Source organism: Melozone crissalis, unplaced genomic scaffold, assembly GCF_028551555.1.
Source record: "Melozone crissalis strain CALT ecotype California unplaced genomic scaffold, PUWL_Pcris_2 ptg000005l_1, whole genome shotgun sequence".
Classification (NCBI taxonomy): domain Eukaryota; kingdom Metazoa; phylum Chordata; class Aves; order Passeriformes; family Passerellidae; genus Melozone; species Melozone crissalis.
The window spans coordinates 42688034-42710890 of record NW_026535783.1 but is presented as its reverse complement, the minus strand read 5'-3'; the positions used below and the strand labels follow the sequence as shown (position 1 = coordinate 42710890).

General features: G+C 37.0%; 1 protein-coding gene across 4 annotated transcripts in view; it reads right to left on the bottom strand.

The window, feature by feature from the left end:
* Positions 1-7737: 7737 nt before the first annotated feature.
* Positions 7738-22857, bottom strand: part of NFIB (nuclear factor I B) — a 164819-nt gene continuing 149699 nt past the window's right edge. For 3 of the 4 annotated variants that reach the window (XM_054283551.1, XM_054283565.1, XM_054283557.1), the window contains one exon: positions 7738-10304. In XM_054283551.1, the coding sequence (XP_054139526.1) occupies positions 10287-10304 (18 nt within the window). In that variant the 3' untranslated portion in view covers positions 7738-10286. Of the gene's footprint in view, positions 10305-19997; positions 20087-22857 lie in introns of all 4 variants that reach the window. The other variant, XM_054283574.1, reaches the window with a different exon arrangement.

Below are 22857 nucleotides of genomic sequence, written 5' to 3'. Positions count from 1 at the left end.
CTGAGAGAACCATTTGTTTCTTGAAACATCAGCAACTATCTGATCAGAGAGTTTCTGAAAATTGAATAGACAGCTGCTTGCAATTGATATGGTTCCAGCTTCACGGTGCTGCAGTGCTTGATTTGTCAGTTATGTAGAGATATATTTCTTACTCCTGCCCCAGTCCTTGGTGTATCAGACTTTCTTGCCTGTCTGCCTACAGCAATGAGTGCTGGTTTTGGCAGCTTCAGTGCATCTAAACAACACCAATGGAGACAATTGTTTTGTAGAGAGCATCATCTTAGCTGCAGAAACTATTATTTTCTGCTTTGAACATCTGCTTTCACCCTAAGGCACCCATCTCAAGGGGAAAAAGAAAAAGGTATAGATATTAAGGCCTGGAAAAAATGGTCACCTTAATTAAGATGCTTTGGCAGCAATATAGGTGTTTTCTAAAAAGACCTGTTAGAAATCAGTTGAGGGATTTCTATTAATCCCTAGTGGCATCAGTCAGCTTTTTCAGATGAGATGTCCCACCTACTCCTCAATCCCTCTCTTTCTAAAGCAGCAGATTCTGTTTAGATACCTCATAACAGCATGTGCAGACACCCACTATAAGAGAATGTTGATGTGAAAGACTGGTGGTGTCCTTATAATTCCCATATGTTGCTTTTTCCTTAAATTTCATATTTTTCAATGTCCTGTAACTTTGTTCATTCCATTCTTTCTCTGGAGAACATACTGATATGACAGAGTAAGAAAAGTGTATACAGGGTACAACATAATGGTGAATGCCATAAAAGGTAAATTGAGACATTGAGTTCAAGACACACTTGAATGCTTGCTTACCTCTTTAGAGCTCTCAGTATTTCAGTCCATCAACATTTCTGGGTAATGGCCTAGGTCATTGTGGCTGCTCTCATGTCAAGAACCTTAAATAAACCACTTGTGAACACTAAAGATGCATTTTTCCAGGCAAAAGTAAGATATCTCTTCTAATGAAGATCTTGGTTAGGTCCTGCTTATGTCTGTCAAAATCTGACAATGTCAACAGTTTGCTTTAGTTTGGACTCTGTTCTTAAATCTTAGTGGACATAGTTCTACCATTTCTTGGGGTGACTTATATAACCTTTCTATGAAAAGATCTTGTGAAACAATCCTGTAGTTACCTTACCAGAAAGACTTGAGGTTGCAGCTTTCAAGTGGAGATGTGACAAAGCACATGAGAATCACCTGGATAGCAGCAATCTTCTTCTGTCCAGCAAATTTCAGACAAAATTCAGTTCAGTCCTGAGAGTTCAATAACCTTGTGCTCATAGACACTCCTGGATGTGACTCAGATACTGGCAGTTAAACACTCCCAAGGGTCCCCTAGCATTCAGGAGAACAGATCCAAAGAAACAGAATGCCAGGGGAAGATCCCCAAAGAAATGGATGCCCATGGGCTGAGGCTCAAAAGCAAGATGTCCAGATAATGTTTGCTTTAACCATTACCCAAGAAATCAGAAGCTGATTGACCAACAGTTTTACTGTGCAAATTTAGATCTGTAACCAACATAAAAATTAAGACAAGACTCAAAAAGAAACTCAGATATAGCAAAGATTTCAGAATTTCATGTAATGACTTGAGCAGCAAAAACCTTTGTGGTTGCTCTGCACAGTTCTACTTTGTTGCTCGTGCATGTGTTTGGATCTGGTGTCAAGATTTATGCTGTTTTTCAATTATAATTTTTATGCTCATGGGAAAATACACAAAAATAACACTGGACCTGTTAAAAAACAATTGTTTGTCCATTTTTTTTCAAAAACCTTGTAAATGGGAAAGCAGAAAGGCCTGAGCTAGAAGTGTTCCTCTTTTTGTATTACCACAACGTTGCAAGCCATGCTCTCCGCATTCTCTCCTTCCTGCTACTTTCATATTGGTGGTATAGGACACTGTGCTGTGTATCTTGAGCATGGCATTGCAGCTCTGGCTGTGGCGTTGGCAGTCTCAGGCAGCTCCATTCTCCTTCCAGCTGTTTGCACCAGTGTCACCATGGAGCTGGCATGCACGGAGCGGGGATCAAGGTCACGGAGGATTGCTGCACACTTCATCAGCAGCCTGCTTTGCAGTCAGATGAAGAGCGGCTGGAGAAGTAGGGCAGCTTTTTATCAGAAAGAGGAGGCTGAACTTAATTGTCTCTGGATTATTTCAGGAAAGTTTTCTGGTTTGGAGCTTTAAACATAGAATCTGAGGGCCTTAATATAGTCTTCAAATCATGGCCAAATGGCACCACTCAATGAAACCCCAACTGGAAAAATCATTTGAATTTCCTAAATTTTCATGCCTGACAATTTGTTTTGGAAAGACACACACACAGAAAAGGGCCTCTCACAGGAAAAAAAAAAAAATGAGTGCATTTAATAAACAAATGGTCATTGTGTTAACAAACCAGTAGGAAAAAATAAAAAAAAAATATATATTTCACACCACTGGTTGCAGCTGGATAAAACTTATGCTCTAAAAACTGAAGAATATTTTCATCTAAGTATATGGAGAGCTGTTTCACTTCACTGTGGGACAAAATTTTATTATTTCTATATAATCCCGTTTAAATGTTGACACTCTTATCCCATCGGTAATTTGACCACATTCATGTTACTTGTTAACTGTTGGTACTGATTTATGGAATCCTAGTGGTTTGAGAAGAAAGCTTGCTATTTCCCAGAACATGAACTGAATGAAACATCCCATATGTACATCTGATTCACACATACAAAAAATAGTTCTTTTGTAGAGTTGAAAGATCTTGACCTAACATAAAGATTCCTGGTTTCAGGAAGAATTTTGGGAAGATTGGATCTTCCTGGTTTTATTCAACAAAAATGTAATCATGAAGATGGTTAAGAAATCAAGGATTGACTGCCTGTCACAAATCAATAACATTAAAACAAAACAGAGGTCTCCTGACCTTCTGCTATCATGCCTAATTTTACATCACAGGAGATGCAGTTCAGATTGATGCCTTTTTCTGCTCCCTGAAATCATGAGCTAGATACAATTAGGTGATAAAAATGCAGCTACTTTCTATGAAAGGCCCCGTCAGGTAAAATGCTGAAATAAACGCCAAAAATATGCCAAAAATGCATATATGACACAGAGGAAATACAGTTCTATAAGTTTAGAAAATCAGCATAATTGACAAGAATCCCCAGTTAGAAACACGGGTGTTGAGGTAATTCCCCCTTTTGGTTCTACCCTCTTCAGAAGCCTCCTTTCCTTGCTAGCTGTTTGTGGGACAGTGTCCTGACCTTCGTTCTCAGAAGGAAGATAGGACAGGGGCCTAGGAATGTAGTTTGTCTTTCTGTCAAACAGGATAGGAAACCTACTAGCACAAATCTATATAGTTATACCATAATAAGCTACAGAGCTACAAATATTTCTGAACAGTATATAAAAGAAAAAAATCGATTAGGCATCAAGATCACCTGTATAATTACTAGGGTTAGTTGAATATGATGAAAACTAAATGTAAAATTTAAATTGAGCTGATTACCTGATTGCATCTCCTTTTGCTCTTGTTTTCCTCCATTTTCAGTGTAAGTAAGTTAAGCCCAAATGTGTGCAAACAAATATGTAAATCTAAACTAAGTATACACAGAATTCTGTAAGTTTTGCCATGCTATCAAGCTACAAGGTTTTAGGTTTGTTCCTAAGATATTCCCAATTATGACTTTTAGAGACAGAAAAGAAAACATAAGGCCAGGTTTGTAGCATAGCTCATTTTTATTGTTTAAACAGTTTTTGCATAGGAAATATATCCGCTTCCAGTAATTGACTGCAGTATGAGCAGCTGCTAGCAGTATAGGCTGGATATAACAGTAACAATCACATTAAGTCAAGCTTGATTTACACCAGTTTAAAACTTGTGGCAGTTGAGTTCATTTGTAACCTAAAAAAAAAAAAGTACCAGAAAGAACACTTTATCCTCCAACCAGGCACAATAAAAACCTTTGTTAACACTCAGGCTAAAATCAGGTCTGATGCCAGAGGGCTCTAATTCCAAAATTAAGTAGCTGTACTGTAATGCATCCTACTAGTGAAGGTTCATTACACAAAGACTCTGCACGCACCTTCTTTTTAATTAAAATGTAACCTTCAGGATTTATGGCCTACAATATGGGAAAAAATGCCAAAAGTTTTAAAATGGATCAACCCTGGTATGTAGCTAGCAAGCAATAACTGACTACTTGTCACCTACAGTTGTACTAAATGTATCTAAAGAAACACACAGCCCTACAAAAGTTTTCTCAGAGAAATATCATTGAGATGGGGTGCCTCTTCCCAGATTACTAAAAGTTCTATATGATATAAGCACAAATTAACAGCTTGATGAAGACATAATCTAATGCAGCTCTTGAGAAGCCTATGCCTGGGACTGAGGAACCCCTCACATTCTACAATGTTGTAGAGATTATTTTTGAAGAAAATGTTATCTGAAACATATTTACAACTGAACTCAACAGAGACTGTGAAATTGAACAGGCACTGCTCATTTGTTTGAGTTTTTGGTAAACATTTTGCTGGTTTTTGTTTCTTTCTCATTTTGTATCAACTTCTATCAGTCCATGCAACTTCAATGCCCTCAATGAAAAATGCATAATAAGCCATACTTCTTAAAAAACTTCCTTCTGCATATAGAGATACATTTGCCACATCAGTCCCTGTAGCACAGTTTTCAAAATCATTCTGTCAAAAATACAGTAATACAAAGACTAGCTTTAGTGTCACTAGCTCACACTGCTCTCCGTTTATTTAGGCCACCTTTTGTTTTACTGTTACGGTATCATGCAATGAAAGTATCAAAGGCTTATTCTATTCATGATGCTAGTGGCACTGAAGCCCTTTTCACAAATTCAACATACATCTGAATTGCAACACACAGATATTTCTAAAGAGTACTAACTAGTGAACCCTTTTATCATAAAAAAAAAAAAAAACCAAACAACTACTTACAACCATTGAAGAAAAAATTGCGACAAAAAAAAAGTAAAAATTGACCGTCTCCAACTTGTCCCCTTTACTATTGACAACGTGACCAACAGAGCTGTGGCATGGAAACAGTACAAAGAGTTGTCATGGCAATAAGTTTGGCTGATGCAAAGGTCATTGTGCAGGGTTAAAGGGCAAAATCAGTGGTCCATGTTATCCTCCAACTGCAGTGCTCCACCACACCCGCACAATTTTGAGGAATTAATAAAACTGGGGAACTAGCAGAAAGTGCAAATAAGAAGGAGGTGGTTTTCAGCTCCTTCAGTATGGAGAAGAATATTCAGCTTTGAGCCTTTCCAGTTTAACTTGGTTAGCTGGCACGGGATTTTACTCTCTTTTTTTTCCCCTAAAGTTTTCTATAGAAACCCAATAAAAAAAAATCCAGGAGCATACAGCTGGTTAATGTTAACAAAAGACCTTGACAGGATCATGTAAACCATAGAGGATGTCATGCTTGGGGCCTTACTGCCAGCAACATTAGAGAGTTTTTCATTAAAAGTGAAAACAGTACACTGAATATGGGAAAACTTTCTGCAGCCTTCATAATCTCACACAGTACATATAATTTAGGTTTAGGTACAGAACACACTCTGGTGTCACAGATGTCTTTGTGCAATCTCTTTCATTAAGTCCTTATGAAGCTACAAGTTGCAAATCCAAAATTCTGCTCCCTGAGGACACAGCTGTGTGAGACTTAAGTACTATTTTAGCTCTCTGCCTATCCTGAATAGCTCTGTGAACCTAATCTTAAATACCATCATGTAGCAATCACAAAAACTTTTGCTAAAGGCCATATATACTAATAAAAAAAGACAGTGGTGCTTCCAACATTTTGAAATGCTCTGAAAACCAACTTTTCCAATACTAAATACAACAAAATAACCTTCATAAAATATAATTTTCTCCATTTACATTTTTAAAGGATTAGTAACCTATGCTTTTCAAGCATAGGAATATGCGAAATAACTCCTAACATGGACAGATTTTTTTTAATACATAAATTAAGAAACTGGAGAGTTTTAACCCAAGTCCAGTTTCTAAACAAAGAATATTCTTGTTTAAAAATGGAAACGCATTTCCATTATAATTGTTAAAAAGTTAGCTTTACAAACAAGGGTATTTTAATTAAAAAAAAAATTCTTAACAAAACTATACAGTGTACAAATTACTGTCTACAAGGTAGGCGGTTTAGTCAGAAGATCATCCTTTCTTCTTGCTACTTGCAGCTTCACAAACTCATTCACATATTTTCAATGGAGCTGCCCACCTGAACATCACCCCACAACTATATTGCTATAATTAATATTTTTGCCATGTCTTTATGTACAGTCTCCTTCACTGCCTTTTTTTTTCCTTAGTCAAGCCTCAAGCGTTCATGTCACTCCAGGGGAAACACACTTCAGTGGCACAGCCATGAGGCCAGGGCTGCAAAGCAACTTAATAAAGGCAGAACAGTGCACATAGAACGGGGTGGCTCAATTTAGTCAGAATACACTTCCTGGTGAAGGAGGAGGCCAGAGACTGGATTTGAGTTCTCAATCTTATCTTAATCTTTTGACTACTGAGCTTAAAAAAAAAACCAACCAACAAAGCCAAACTAAAACCAAGCATAGAGTAAATGAAAATCTCATTATCTTCCAAGCAGGCTTTTCTATTAGAGAGGCAGGTGACAAAAACCCACAGTTGCTGAATAACCCAGTTTAAAGAAGGAGTTTGCTTCTCTGAAAAATTGCATCTTTAAGCTCAAATTTTTTTATACAGAAGGCCAGATTAAAAAAAAAAAAAAATCCGTTAAGGGCATCTTTCTTCCTACAAAAGGCAATTACCATTCTGGATATTTCATGTTGAAGCCTGAACTTGTTCCAGTTTTGTCCCAGTGGGGTATTAAAAGCTTCCAGAGAACACCTTTTTAATGGAACTAATCAAGGATATGCCATCAGCACAGCTCTGCTCCCAGACTGCTCGGCATCATGACATGTGTAAAGGACAATACATAATTTGTTTTACCAGGCCAAGGCCTGAGGCACGTTGTATTTGGGTCTAGCAGACTTTGCCATGTGCTTAGCAAATAAATTTACTTACTGAAGGGTTCTGAAAGAGAACCAAAGAACCTTAAATTTCTTTTTGTGTCTGTGTCTTATCTGTTTCTTTCTTGGTTTTGTTTTTCCAGTTTAGCTAAATCTCAAAGTTTATTTTCCTACAATTCCCATCTCTGTAGCCATTCAAGCTCTGCCTGCACACTCTGTCCTCCTGGAGACATGGGGATGTGGCACCACTACTGCTCTTAACGACAGCTGGAGCCAGAAGGGACTGGTGGTGGTACACCCCAACCTGGGCCCATTGGGGTGGCTGCTGCTGGAGTTGTGCCTCTGGCACTGCTCCAGGGTAGGAAAACCTCCCAAACGCAGAGGCGACTGCAAAGGGATGAATTTTCCCATCCGCGTGACTATACGCTCCTCTGCTTCCACCCTAGTAGAAGACTGTGCTTTAAAGAAAGCTTCACCCTGTGTCGAGCCATACATTGCAGAGATCTCCTGTGTGTAAGAGATCACCAGCAACAGGCCCATTACTGGTCTGCAAAATGAGATCTTACTGGAAACACACTTTTATTTCCACCGTGGTCTAATTCCTTGCGTAAAGAAACTCCTTCTCCACTACACCCCAGAGGTCTCCATCCAATCTCTATGAGAAGACTGCAAACTTCTGACATAGCCTGATCAGTAATTCAAATACTGAATTTGAATTGGCGGGGCAAGAGGGGAGTGGAATATAAAAAAAATTATGTACAGGAAAAAAAGTCAAGCAGAATAAGGGGGGCAAATTCTCTGCTTGAGCATCTCCAGAGTCCACTGGAGTCAGTGGAATTATGCCAGCAAAGATTTTGGCCCTGTACTTGCATTTCCTAGACAAAGCAAACATCGTTGTCATTCTGAGCTAAAAACATTTTCTAACGTGAACACTTCAGGATGCATTATCTTTGCCAGAATGGAAAAGACTTCATCTCACTGTGGGTCTTGACCTCTTTCTCTGTCTGTCTCTCTCTCTCTTGAAAAAAACCTTGAAGTAAAACAATTTCCTCAAGTCAAGTCTGCCTCCAACAGAATTCATTATTTATTTTTTAAATCCAGAAATGATTTCAGCTTGCACCCCAGGTGGGAAGTTAAAAAGAGGGAACCTATTTGAAAGTTTGTCACAGTAGGCAGAACAGTTGCTTTGCAGCCCTTGCCTGGCTAAGGGTGCACTGCTTCACAGCTACACTGTAAAGTGTTAAAAATCCTCCCCCCCCCACCCCAGAATATATATATATGTATGTATAAAAAAAAATCCCCTGTCCACCTCTCAGTACAGAAAAGGACCTCATCACACTGCAAAAATAGCAGTACCCACTTTGGTCAATTAAAACAAACAAAAAAAGCATACATTATTTTTTTTTTTTTAAATCTGTGTACTTACCTATAATAACCAATACAGCTAAAAGCACTACCTACATAGGCAAAACTTGGTATTGCATAATTCGTATAAATTTGTATCCCCTCCCCCCAATATTAATTGGAAGATGAAAAACATGAAAGGTTAATAGAAAAAACACCAAAATACTGAAAATATTGCTGGTCGATTACAATTCTTAAGCGGCAACTATACACAGCCATGATATGCTCTATAAATGTGAGATAAAGGTATAACTGTCTAAAAAATCCATGATGTCACACATTTTTCGCATCTGGAGTACAAAATATTTTGTCATAAAAATGGTAAAGATTTAAAATTATAATAAATGCAGCAAAACAAGTGTAGTGATGTCAATTTTTTTGTAGTTTTTTTTTCTTTTTTTCTTTTTTTCCATTTTTTAGATTTCAAGGCAAGGCACGTAATGTGGACATTATATCTTCGTGCAAATTAGGATTACTGGAAAGAGTATTTTAAATTTTTAAAGAGACATAGAGGCAAAATGTCTGCCCATGCACATTATATTTCTGTCAATATGTGAAAATTGTTGAACAAGGCTAACTTCTGAAAGCACCATGCAAGTTTACAGCACCCTGTAATTAGACTTACATTAAGAGTGCATTATTTAAATACAACATATCCCCATCCTGGTATTACCAGTTTGTAAACGGTAAGCTTTGCCCTTGTGACATGGATTTGCCTATGTCTTTGTCTCTATGATGTAGATTTTACAGAAACATGTAAACCCTATGGGTTCTTGATGCAACAAGTAACTTTAAATAAATAAATCCTACCCCTCTGTGGAGGCAGCAGCTAAACCAACATAAGTGCTGTGTTTCCATTGATTTCTTACTCTCAAGGACGTGATTTGTCTTGACTTAATGCCTTTTAATGCCCTCAAAAACCGAGGGGAAAAATAAGTTTGTTGAAAGTAATTTTCTATTTTTAATCCCCTCAATTTAGAGTCCAAGGGCTGAAGGACTTATAGTGATGACCTCTTAGATATGATTTTTAAATTGCACTTGCCTCTGTTAGTGTTTCTTTACTGGGGAAAACGTCACTTTTTTTTCTTTTTTTACTGTTGCATGAGAAGATAACACTTTTACCTGCGTAGAGGCATTTCTTCCATAGAGTCTGTGTGTTCATACTGATTGAAAATTTTAACTGCATAACACACTAGAAAAAGGCTGAATTAAGGGCCAAAGTTTAATAAATCCATACTGATAACTAAAGGCTACAGAGCTTATTTTTAAAACATTTAGAAATCAGACTGTTGAGAAAATGTCTGGCTCACGGCCCTTGTCCTCCTGCAGCTCTGCTGTCGCTGCCTAGCCTTTGTTTTGTGAGATAACCAGGAATAGTGATCTCATGCGTAAACAACAAGAATACTAAACCAACAGAACTAGCTTATCATGCAAATATTAAGGCATCTAGAAAGTCAGTTAAAATATATTGTCAGAGACAGAACATCTATTTCCCAGCGGACTTCATATAACAAAGGCTACTTAGGAGGAGCTGCATTCTACTCATCAGTGAAATATCATCGACCCTTTGTGAATCATTTCAGTTTCAACCATAAGAGAATTAGTGATTGTAAGAGCTGCAATTGCTGGTCTATTTTTGTTCTTCTTTCTTCAGGTTCTTTTCTCATACTTTCTTCTTTTCTTTTTCCTTTTTGCTTTTTTTTTTTTTAATTTTGCTTTTAATTTTTTTCCCTCAGTTGCTTGTTTCTGCTTGAAGGAAAGGCTCTCCAATTATGTTCAAACCATAATTTGGGACATTTGTTGGCAGGATCGGTGTCCTATTTGATACTTGGAAAGGAACCAAGCTAGCCCAGGTACCAGGACTGTTGAAAAGGGGAAAGAGACAAGGAGGGAAAGAGAGAGAAAGAAAAAAATATTAAACATGTATACAATGAATTTGAATCAAGGTCCAGTTAATACTCATTAATAATAGCTCTACTTAAGATAAAGCTGGAAAGAAAATTTGTGAATGTAACTTGAGATTCTACTTCCTAGTTTTCTTTGTGAAAGTATGAGTTGTTTGAAAGAAAAATAATTGTTTTGAACTCAGTAGCAATTTGTATGATTCCTGAGTTACACTAAGTGGTCTGTTTGTTTATGAAACCCCCCAAAAATGTCATATACAAATATATAGAGGAGACACAACTAAACCATACGAATGAAACTACATAGTGCAATAGATATCATTTAAGAGCTAGTGAAATATACCACAGGGTACAGATGTTCTTTTTTCAAGAATACAGCATAAAGATTCAGTAGTTCAGCATCCTATGAGATTTCCTCCACTCTTACAACACATCATTTTATCTTGTCACCATCCCAAGATGGGCCTCTGAGATTTAAGGATGCCCATAAGAACAGAGGATTTTTATGTTCTGACAGAACTCTGTCAGAAAGGAGCTCAAGTCCCAATGGCATTCACAGGTTCATCAGGCACCAATCAGCAGTACTTGCAAGATGGATGGATACTCAAAGATGGTCTCATCTGCTGTGTTCAGTATCCAGTAGCCTGAGCAGCCCTTTCCTTAGATGTGGTTCTGCCAACCCAGAAGTCCAAACCAAACTATCCTAAGCTATATGATTCTATGACTTCAGAGAAAGTTTTGTCACATTTATTCAGAAGAAAAACAGCCTCATCAAGTCGGCATCATTGCCAAAGAGCTAATACCAGCACTGGACATACAGCATGCAAACCCACCCTTCCTCTGTATTTCATTGCATTGAGCTTTTCCACTGTTTATATCAAACATAAGTGCTTATTTCGAATTATATTCTGGGATTAGGTTGACAAGCTTCCTGATAACACATCTGAAGCCCTTCAACGTGTGTATTGCAGAGGCAAAAAGTTTTCTTCCTTCTATATTTTTTGGCCCATTTCTTCACTGCTCTCTCCCTGGACCAGCAGATGTGCTTTTATGGCATCAGGTATAAAGAGGAAAATTGACCTTTTTTATCTATTTCCAATGTTCATGACATAATTACATTTCATTGGGCAGCCTTTTGTGATCATTTCAGTTGCTGAAAAGTGGTCAACTTATTTGGTGAATTCCAGGGAACATGTTTCTCAGGTCTTTCTAATTAAAAAAATACAAAGGGCTTCTGTAATTTACTTCTGTTTGAAAATACTTACCTCTCTAAACTTGCTAATTTACTATTTTAACTCCTAGCAATTAATTTCAGATGCAATGTTTTACACACACAAAAAAAGTGGAAATAGTTCCTGACCTGCTTCTCTCAATAACGACCATATTCCCAAAGGAGAAGGACTAATTTTATTTCATTAAGAAAATACAATAAATATTAATATCTTAATGCTTTCAATGTCTGAAGTACAAATGCTTTTCAATAAGACAGGTGGTTTTTTTCTTCAGTTTGGTATATTCTCAAAGAACACGTAAAAATCTGCAGTCTTAATTTTTCAGAAAATCTCTTTTTAAAATTGCTGTTTTCAAAAATTTAAGATCAGCAGATGTGTTTAATTTTTTTGTTGTTTTAATTCTACTGAATATTACAAAAAAAAATCTGCTATTGGAGGAAAATGAAAACCCTTTTGAAATTTGGAAATCACAGTTAGACCTCAAATCTTGAAGCACTCACAAAAAACTTAAACCTTGTTATGCTTGAAAGACTTTTCCAAGATGATATAATGAAAAGAATATGTTCCAAAAAGAAAATAAAAATTTAATACCAGAAGTTTGTTTAAGTGGCTTAATTGTTTCAACTTATTCTTCATCTTCCTTCACAATTTGTTGTAAAATGCATTTTTTGTTCCTTCCTCTCTGGATTTCAGTGATGTTAAAAAGTAAATTCTGAAATAATGGACACAAAGCAAATTGCCTCCAAGCATGTGGATTTATAAAAATAAGAACTACTAATAAAAAATAAAGACCCAGTCAGATTTGTTTGCTTGGGATCTGTCTGAGTATATGTTTTACAATGCACAGTTCTTTGCTGTCCTGTTACATGGGATTTACAGTGTTTAGTGACTTCCAAAAAATAGACCACTAACTCAAAGAATATAAATTTTGTTTGAGGTCAACACTCTATTTAAAAAATTTCTGTGGCAAAGGCTAAACACACAGGCTCCAGGTTATCTTTCTGAAGATTTATAGTGCATTTCAATTATTGGATAAATTCAGTTTTGACTTTTTGCTTTGTTTTAAAGTTGCCAGCCCTCTAGAGACTACAGTGGGTGAAGGAAACAAGTCTGTGCTGACTAAAAGCAAATTATTATTTGCAGTGAAATTTTTATCAGATACTTCAAATACCAGACAGAGACCTTGATTTTTATGGAAACAGCTCAATAAAAATAAGTTGTAGCAGGTTCCTAATATGACCGTTGTTGCCATATGACCTAACAGTTTAATATAGGTGTTTATTTAAACCTTTCAAGCCTCCCACCTCGTATTATGACCATGACAAAAATGCAGACTGCAAGAAATTTGTCAGTACTATTTATGAATCCTTAGGGAGTAATACATCACCCATATTAACACTGTGCATATCTCACAGGAGTTTCAAAGCCCCTTGTCTCAAAGCCAAGCCTTCTGCCAGAGTTGTTGTGCAGGCAGCAGAGCACCTGCGGGACCAAGACAGCCACACACTGTCTGCCTGCAGGGCTGGAACAGCCACCTCTTCCCCACCTCTGGATGTGCTTGAAGTCCTGGTCTAAGCACACACACTGGGCAGAGTCTGGCTGCACTGGCCCATTCCCTCTGTTTGCTGGCATTTCCTAAGACACTCTTTTCGAGGCTTGATGAGTTCTGGTGTAGTTGAGAAAATAACATTATCATACTGCAGGTGGATATAACTACCTTGGGCCACCCCAGTCCAGGTACCACCATGAGGGGCTTACTGCAGACAAGGGAAGAAAATTGAATGAAAGCTATTGAGGAAAACAGCCCTAGTGACAGCACAGAGCTCCAAGAACCGCTGTAACACAACTGTGAATAACCAAACACACAACACAGGCTCTGCTAAGCTACATGCATATGGCTGTCTATCCAATATTCCCATGCCCCCCTTTTCATTTATGGTAAATTTAGTTGGACTTTCATTTGTTCTATGAGCCACACTCTGCTTTGTGGCTCCCCAGCACTTCCCCCAGTATGAAGCCAAGCAAGGCTAACTGCCCAGAAGAGCAAGGTCCCCGTCAGCCTTCTCCAGCCTACTCAGAAAGGACCTCACTGAGTATTGCAGAGCTTAGCTTCTGCCATGGAAACCACCCCCTGGTTTTTTTTGCAGAACATCCTAGCAGGAGTGACAGATACTTCGCTGCAAAGCCTGTATTTATCTGTTCAAATGCAATCAAACAGCAAAGGAAAATTCTGCAAGTATACTACGGGGTTAACATTCTCCATTACACTTTCCATTACAGTTTCCAGATGTTAATTCAATCAAGATTTCTGCCATGATTTCCTCTTAAAGATAATAATTGCTGTTTCAAGAACCTCTGATTAAAATATTACTGGAATGGACCACAAGTATTGCTTATATTATATGTATATACAGTCCACTTTGGAGGTTATAATAACATAAAGACCATAATAATGTTAAACAATTAACTAAATGCAATAAAAAATAAATCTAATCTGACCTGAATAAATGTAGAGGTCTTTCATATTCTTATTTTCCACCAATTATTACCTTCTTTCTTTTACAGTTTCAGAAGTCTGTAAGAGTATTTTACCATTCAGAAAGTCCATCTACTGCAGTATTTCCTTCTTGCAGCTTTACTATCATATACATGAACTCGCTAGCTTACAGAAAGTAGAGAAGAGCCTGCAAAGTCAGGCTTTGGACAGACAAGGTAGAAATACCTTTCAATCAATGTTGAGTGAAGTGACAGTAGTAAACCACCAAGCAAGGAACTTCTCTCTAGTAAGTGCTTGCCCACGCAAATACCGGGAGTTTTTAAATTTAAAATTACTTGGATCATAAGAATTTTGGAAATGAAATTTTGCTCATCTTAATGTCCTGGTTAAATTTACACTGCTGCATTTCTGCCAAAAGAATAACCACCCTTCAAACATCCATTTAATGGACTACTTCTGTTACCATTCTGAACTGGCATCCATACGTAAACAGCTTCCAAATTTCACCTCCAAGTTGAGCACTTGTTTCAAAAGATGTATGAAGTATCTCGGGTTAGTTTAGGATGTCTTTTGCAATTTAGCAGGCACATGTCACTCATCTAGCAGACAGAGGAGTTGAAGATTTATGCCCACGGGAGGGAAAAGGAAAATCTATAAGAATGTTATTTATTCTATTCCCTGCAAACATCTTTTTGTGGCAGTGAAACACAAAAAGGTACACAAAGATCAGGAGGAGGCTACAGAACGCATTACTTACAAAGGATACCCACAACAGAGGGAGTGCCCAGAGAAATTGTGCGTTTCCATGCTGTGCTTTGGACCATCCATGTATGAGAATCTGGTGCAGGAACAAGACTAACAGCAGATTTCAAACATGCGCTTGCACAGAGGAGGCTCTGACCAAGCCAAGACAAACCATGGAGAACTTGTGCTTGGTTACCAGAGTCCACTGGGGTGCCCATGAAAAACTAACTCTCAACTTTACACACCTGCACTATATTTTTCTTTTCCCAAATATCACTATTTTCATTTCAAACCATTACAATTTTTACCTTAGCATTAAAAAAAAAAATTAACTACAAGTTTAACAAATTAGCATGACTAAATAATAATGCAAATGATCCTAACTGTACCAAAAAACAAACAAAATAAACCCCAAACAAATCAGTTCTGCTGATTCAAAAGAAACAATTGGAGGTAACATGATAAGGAAGTAGAAAGCTGGAGCAACCAAGGGGTTAAATATAAAGTTTATACTTGGGAATTCTCAGTAATATGCTCCTCCTTCCCTAGCAGCTGCCAAAAATCATCTGACAGGAAACATAAGATTAAGTTTGTCCCACCTAAGTGAACAAAGAGATCTCAGAACAGGCAACCAGTTCACTGCAGAGCAAGAACTTTTCTAATTCTGCTGGAATCTGCAGTGCTGCTCAGAAATTATTACTGAAGTTGTTTTCTTTATTTTAGCATCTTGCTTCTAGATCAACTCATTCATTTTGGTCACACTGCAGTTCTTGTTGCTTCTCCCATAAAGTTTAACTTAAAGCTCCAAACATAATCATGTGGAAAATGGACATTATTGATTCCTATGGTCCATTGTTCCCCCATTCTAAGTCCCTGAAGTTCAAGTTCAATCTGGAATTACATCATGTCTGGTTTCTCCTGGTTACCAGACGGCTTGAGACGTGACCACAGCTACAGAAAAAACAAACAGCCTTCTTCACGCTTCGGCTCCCCTATCGATTCAAACATAAACTTTTTTTCTTTCTCTCAAGTATGCCTCAAGTATGGAGCATGGTTAATTTAGAGATTAAGTTCCAAATTAGATTATCTAATGGCATCTTAATGGATTGCTGACCCATTTCCTGTGGGATGGCAGCATGCAAGTCTGGCTTGAATACAACTAATTTCTTAGGAAGTGTTCTTAGGAAGTGTTTCTTAGGAAGATGCTTGCCTGGATGGGGAGGAAACAATGTTTTGTACATTATTACGCATTACAGAGTTGTGCAAAACTATTAGAATTAGTAATTTATATTTACAAAGATAAGAAATAATTTCATTTTCTCTCTGTGAATATTTTTGCACTCAAGAAATTTCAGCCTTTTTGTTCTTGAATTGTATAGAAATGCTACTTTTATTCCAAACCATTGCTGGGCAGAGGAATGAGGGAGGGACACAGGTCACAGTGTATGAACTACTGCTCTAACAGGTGTCTGTGTTTGCCAAAATTGTTTCCACAGACATGCTGCTGGCTGTGTAATTTTAGCTATATGCTTTCTCAATACCAATTGTGTACAAGATATTGTAAAGCAAAAGCAATATGCATCCATTCTCAATTCCCCGTCGACTTCTATCTCTGATAAATCAGATTGCCTGATTTGATTGCCTTATCAGCACTGTTAGCATAAATACACAGTGGTGCGGGGAGAGTGGGGAGTGGGAGGGGGAGGAATGATGCTTGGAATGCTGAAAACCCCACAGCTACAGCTGAGAAAGAAATTCAGCACTCTGAGAACAGTGCTCCCCTCAGCATCTCCAGGAATGAGCCAGCTGTTGTACTATGCTGATGTGTCAAGATAACAGAATGAAAGCATGAAATTCTAGCCTAGTCCATTTGCCTGGATAGGGTAAAGGTAATGTTAAACAGTTAACGCAGAATGATTGTTAAAATAATTAATATTAATATAAATAAAAATACATTTGTTGGTAGCTGAATTGAAGCGTACACTTTGGCTATGCAAAGTTGTTAACAGTCTGTGGAAGACATGCAAAAATTCCACACGGTCTAGGAGAGACCCGTCATGCCAGCTTTTATGAGTATTTATACTGGAAATACCATCAGTGGTGCAATGAGTGGCTTAGATTGAGGATCAAACTCATGCTATCAGCCTCACACACACACCCCCACTTTTTGCCACTCATTTTTTCTTAAATGTACTTTTTGCATACACTCTTGCCCTCACACAGTGACTGAGACTGTATTTTTCTAAATGAGCCTTACAGATTTTCACAGCTTTTCCTCGCCTTCCGTCTCTAGGAAAACAGAATTGCCATTATCAAAAAAATAAGGATTTGGGGTTTTTTAATGATTTTGAATATCTTCTTCCTATGTACACCAAAAAAATTACCTAAATGATCATAAACCTATTGGAGAGTTTATTTCTACTGATGTGTTTAAATGGTGTTCAAATTTCAGCAGACACAAAAAAATACATTTATGAATAAATATAAAAAGTCATATAACAACAGAATATGTACCCTAAATATTCCAAGTGAGCAATGAAAAAATCAAACCAATCCAAACAAAAGCTGTAGATGGTTTGGTATGAGGAGCAAAAGTAAAAATTGCTACTTTTAAATACTTCACCAAATAACTGGGATAGGAGTTTTTTCCATTTTATTTTGGGATTTTTAGGATGCTCACTGAATGTTTAATATAAGTATTTCTTTTAAAGATACTAGAATGTTTAACTCAGCTATGCAGAATATTAATCTATTTTTTGTTATCACTTTTCGCTGCAAGACTTCTGGTTTTGCCGAAAATGCTGTATCAGTGATCTAATTTTTGTGGCTTTTTGGTCCTTTTTTTGTTAAGTATTATTCATATTCTCTTTTCTGCAAAGTTCAGTCTTTGCATACAGACCACTACAGTTTTATACCTGAATTTTTAGATGCCAACAGACACATAATTTTCTAAGGAAATAAAACAAAAAAAAAAAAAAGAAATTTGAAATCTATGTATTGTACCTACCATGAGGTGGGATAGGCAATTATTAGTAAGACAAAGACACACAGAAATAACAGAAAGTTTTTTGTCATTCACCTTTTCCAAACTTCCATGGTGTGGTTCACCAACAATGCTTGAGAACAAAGGTTTCAACCTGAGCATATCTGCTACCTGGTGTCTGTAGAGACGGAGCAGCTAACACTGAGGGACTGCCAACAATTATTTTTTAAATATATTCTTGTTTTTATACCTGCACAGGTTAAGGAGCTCCTTAACCTGTGCACGTATAATTTCTCTTCTTAGGTCCTTATCTCTGTGGGATTTGAAGAATGTCATCCTTAAAAATCCAACAACTAAAAGCCATCTGCTTAGGCAGAACTGTTTGCTTCCTTGTCCTTCTAGGCTGCGCATAATCCAAGAGCAAGTGGCATAGCCTAGGCCTCGAAGAAAATGCCCACGGCAGGTTTTGTGCCCAGGCTCTTCTGGCAGTGCCTGTGTTTGTTGGCAGGGCCAGAGTAGCAGGCAGCGTTCTGGGAGTGATCTGCAAAGCAGTGGGGTCTGTAACTGCAAATGGATCGTGGAGAAGGCTTTCATTCACCACCAAAGTTTTCTTGACCAGCACATAGAAGTGTTTTCCCCCACTTTTCCTTTCTTTTCACAATTTATGCCCAGGGTGTTGTATGATGGCACTGAAAAACAGAATTCAGCAAACACTGGGAGGGACAGTGCTTCTATCAGTGTAACTGGCATTGCTTTAAGGGGGGGTCGAGTGACGACTGATTAAAACCATGTGAGGATGCTCCTAGCTAGGTTGTTGTGATGTAATTTTCTAATGCCTGTCAATGCCCTGAAAAATGTCACTTTGTAGTGGGAGAATAAATCACCCCCTCTGTGCTATAAAAGCTTGGTTTGGATTCACTCCTGGCAGTACATTGAAAACTCTGGCAATTACTGTGTGATGGGGATTTGTAATGTGAATCACAGCCCTTGAGGAGATGAGGTGAATCCATTAGCTAATTTTTCATTGTACTCTCTAATATAAAGGAAGGAAATTACAAGGTCTTATTTTACTGCCACAATTCTTTCAGATTTAAAACATTGTTTCATATAAATTGAAAAAAAAAAAACAAATACAGAAAAAATTAAATTTCAGATTTTTAAACATGACCAGTTTTTAAATTCAGTAATTTCCTTTCCAAGTTGATACTCAAAGCTCCCAAAACTTCTAGCAATCCATAGTACTATCAGCACAATGCATCAGAAGGCATTTTGTATATACTACATATAAATTACACTCACACACATACTAACACTAATTATTCAGAAGTACATATATTTTCATGTACACATAAATTTCTAAAAAATATTTTAAATTATTTAATGAGTGAGTGGCTTCTATCAGACTTCATCTGATAGGCTCCCAACCTACAAGCCTTACATGAACAACCCTCATTAAGTATTGAGTGCCGCAGATAATCCTGTGCATGAAAAAGATAAAAACTGATGTATCAAAATTATGTTGATTAGTTTATATGCCTATTTAGATAAACACCTTCTGCTGTTATCATAGTCCACTAAATATAAAGAGACGTAAAATCTAATAAATTAATAATATATCAAAGGTTAATGAAGTTTATTGTTTGGTTTATTTGTTGGGGGGAGGACAGGGTGGGCTCATAGAAAAAGAAACTTCTTTTGTAAATCCTTCCTAACTTTTCTGTTATCTAGTTGAAAAATAAGATGGTTTATATCTTACCTTCAGGTATATGTTAGTGACCTAAAACTACACCAGCCAATTGGTAAGAAAAGTCTCTATGAATAATATAGTTATTCTTCACCCAAAACCAACCACCACCTCAGCCATTTATGATTATACTCATCCATACCTCTAAAAGCACCGTTTTCTTTCTCTTAGCAATCAGGTCCCAAAAATATGAGAGAAAGACATTTTTGAAGCCTAAGATCTTGCACACCCTTTGCATAGGACAGCATGATGTTATTTCAGGCGTCACATTAAGGGATCATCTAAAGCCAGCTTGCATGAAAGATAACCTAAATGTGTTTAGGAGAAATGTTACACACATATTTTGATCATAATGCTGTCACATATACTCTGGAGGCCCACTAAAACAGATATTGCCGCTCTATGCAACTTTTTAGAGGCAGTGTAGGGATGGAAATAATTAAAATGTTACCTTTGCCAAGTAATTCCCAATGTATCCTCACTGGCACTGGGGTAAAAATGCCTGCCGTTTTGATTCATGGTCCAGTCACAAATTCTCAGCTGTCAATTGAAACCTAGCAGTCAGATATGGATCGAGCATACTACAGTTTTTAGTACTTAAATGAATACATGCAAACTAGTACTGTACATGGCAAAAGTCTTACTTTCCCAATAAGTAACTTTAAAAAACAAAACAAAGAAAAATAACTTATTTTGAGAGATAAATGCCTATAGACTTGTTTAATATAATGCCACTTTAATATGATCCTCTATTAATAAAGCATAAAAGAGTAACTAGTGTGTAGCACATAACAATTAGCCATTATTAGATTACAAACTGAGCTGGAATAAAAGGAAATGTTAATAATCAATAGTGAGACACTTTAAGAAAGGAAATAATTATGCTGTCTTTTTAAGCAGTGCTCTATATAATGTGTATTTAGTATGGTAAAATATAATCAATACCTTCTAGCATGCTTTTTGGTAAATATAGAAGACATGCAATTTATAGAAAAATTTGTCACCAATTCTATGTTGTTATCTAGCCACTTAAGAAGAGTAAAGATATTTTGTAACTGAAGTTTATTAATCAAGTGTTACTGAAAGTGGTATTACTTAGCAAGAGGTGATAAAATAATCTAATAGGGTTCAGACTCAGAAAAGTAGAATTTAAAATACTTTACTACATTTTAATATAAAGACAAATGTACTAAATATTAGCTGAAACAAATTCTTCCCAGATCCCCAAATCATCAGTTCTTCCTTCGCAGATTGTTCAAGCAACCCTCAGCAGCTCTGTTTATTTAACAGCTGCCCAATAGTGTTAGCAGATTTATTGAAAATATATGCTGCTTATTTTTAAACTTAAGAAAGTGAACTTATCTGGTTTCTGAAGAAAATATATGTTTTATTCTCTGTATAGTCATGTTTATATAAATTGCTGTACTATTATATATGATTAGACACTCTGAAGATAATGTTGCCGAGTTTAATTGCATTCAATGCATTTTCGTTTTCTCTGTCCATGTTCACATTCTTGAGATAGCACAGGCTACAGCAAACAAACTACAATAAACTGTTTTCACAGGACCACAATTTATTGCAGTCTTTTCCTGAAAAATACAAATGCTGAGGACAAGACAATATTGCAAACCTGACCCTGTCTGGCTGTTAGACTAATAAGCTTCCTGCTGTTAAGGTCTGAGAAATGGAAATGTTAGTCTTTGATGTTTTCATAGGGATTGTTTCTTGTTTGTTATCTAAAGAACTCCAAGGGACCTTCTAAAGGCCATTAAAAGCATGACTAAACCACATGAAATTAACCAGAAAAGGAAACATGCAGTTTAAAAGTTTGCTAGAGGTAACTGTGAATAATATATTAAATATGTTTAAAGAAATGGGTAAGTAAACATTTGATTTAGTCACTATACAAAACAGGATTCTGAACTTGATTTTAATAATGAAAACATAATAAAATATGTCAGCCCAGTTATTCAATGTACAGTAGACACATTTCTGCTATTCTCCTTAAGGATGTCATCATCTTCACTACAAATGCATTTTTTAGAGCTTCTTAACTTAGCTATAAAAACTCATTTGCAGCTGAAACAAAAGACTAAAAGGTTAAACCCTCCCACCCACCCCCCTTTTTTACTTCTTCACAAAATATAAAATCTATGCATAAACAACCTGTGGCTGATTAGAACCATTAAAAATATACTAAAATCACAAACTTAGCACTACCAAATTATTATATTCACTTAGTTATAACTCAAAAAATCTGGCAAGCACTTAGCTTGTTATATAGAGCTTAATTGCATTTGCCATTTGGGGAAAAGAGCAAGAGACTGATATATTGCATTTTAGTAAATTAGCTTCTGCACTATATCACTGTATTCTTCCCACAGTCTGTGTGAAAACCTTCCACACATACAGTTTATGTGTTAAATTTATCATTAAGAAAGCACGACAAAGTTTTTGAAGCATATTTCATAAATATTAGAAATGGCATGCTGCTTATTATTCACAGTCACATGTACCTCAATTCACATACAGCCAAACACTGCGAAGAAAATAATGTAACATGTACATTTCATACCTAATCTGTAGGCATGTACATGCACATTTATAAGAAGGTTCATGTCCCATGAGACTCCCAGTTAGTACTGTAGTGCTGTTCACTGCACCATGCTTGCAGTACTGACAACACCGTGGAGAGGTGCAGGTTTGCATGACAGCTGGCTCTGTGGACAAGCCCAGGGCTGTATTAGTTGTACTGAAATACACCTTCCAATGTAAAAAACTGCTGCTCCACATTCCTCATTTGGCTCGCATAGATGCCCCATTGTCTTTAAAAATTAACCTGCCTGGAATTTTTATTTTTTTAAACTCTCCCTCACGTAAAACTTCCTCTCCCAAGTCACTCCTATTGAAAGATGTCTGCAGGTCTAAGGTTTAGAAATACCGCTTCCAAAGTCTGCATCTGCATCCTTTGCTTATGTTGAGTGGCTTCTAGGTAAAAATACTGTAGAATTTAATAGAACTCTGTAAGTCTGGACTCCTTTTGATGGAAGAAGTCTGATCACAGCAGCAGCGCAGTGGGAGGATGCCCTGGAAGGATGTCCACATAGCCTAGAAGGGAAAGCTTGGGTGCATAGACATGACACGAATACGAAGCTTTGGAAGGACATAAGGCACTTCGCTACAGTATTTAAAATGCTATGTATAATCTGGAGTAATACTGAAAGCTTTCTTTCTACTTGTTCTCCTCAGAGTAACTTAGGTACCTCTAAAATCATGCCACAGTGTTAGCTGGAGTGGAGAAGGCACAG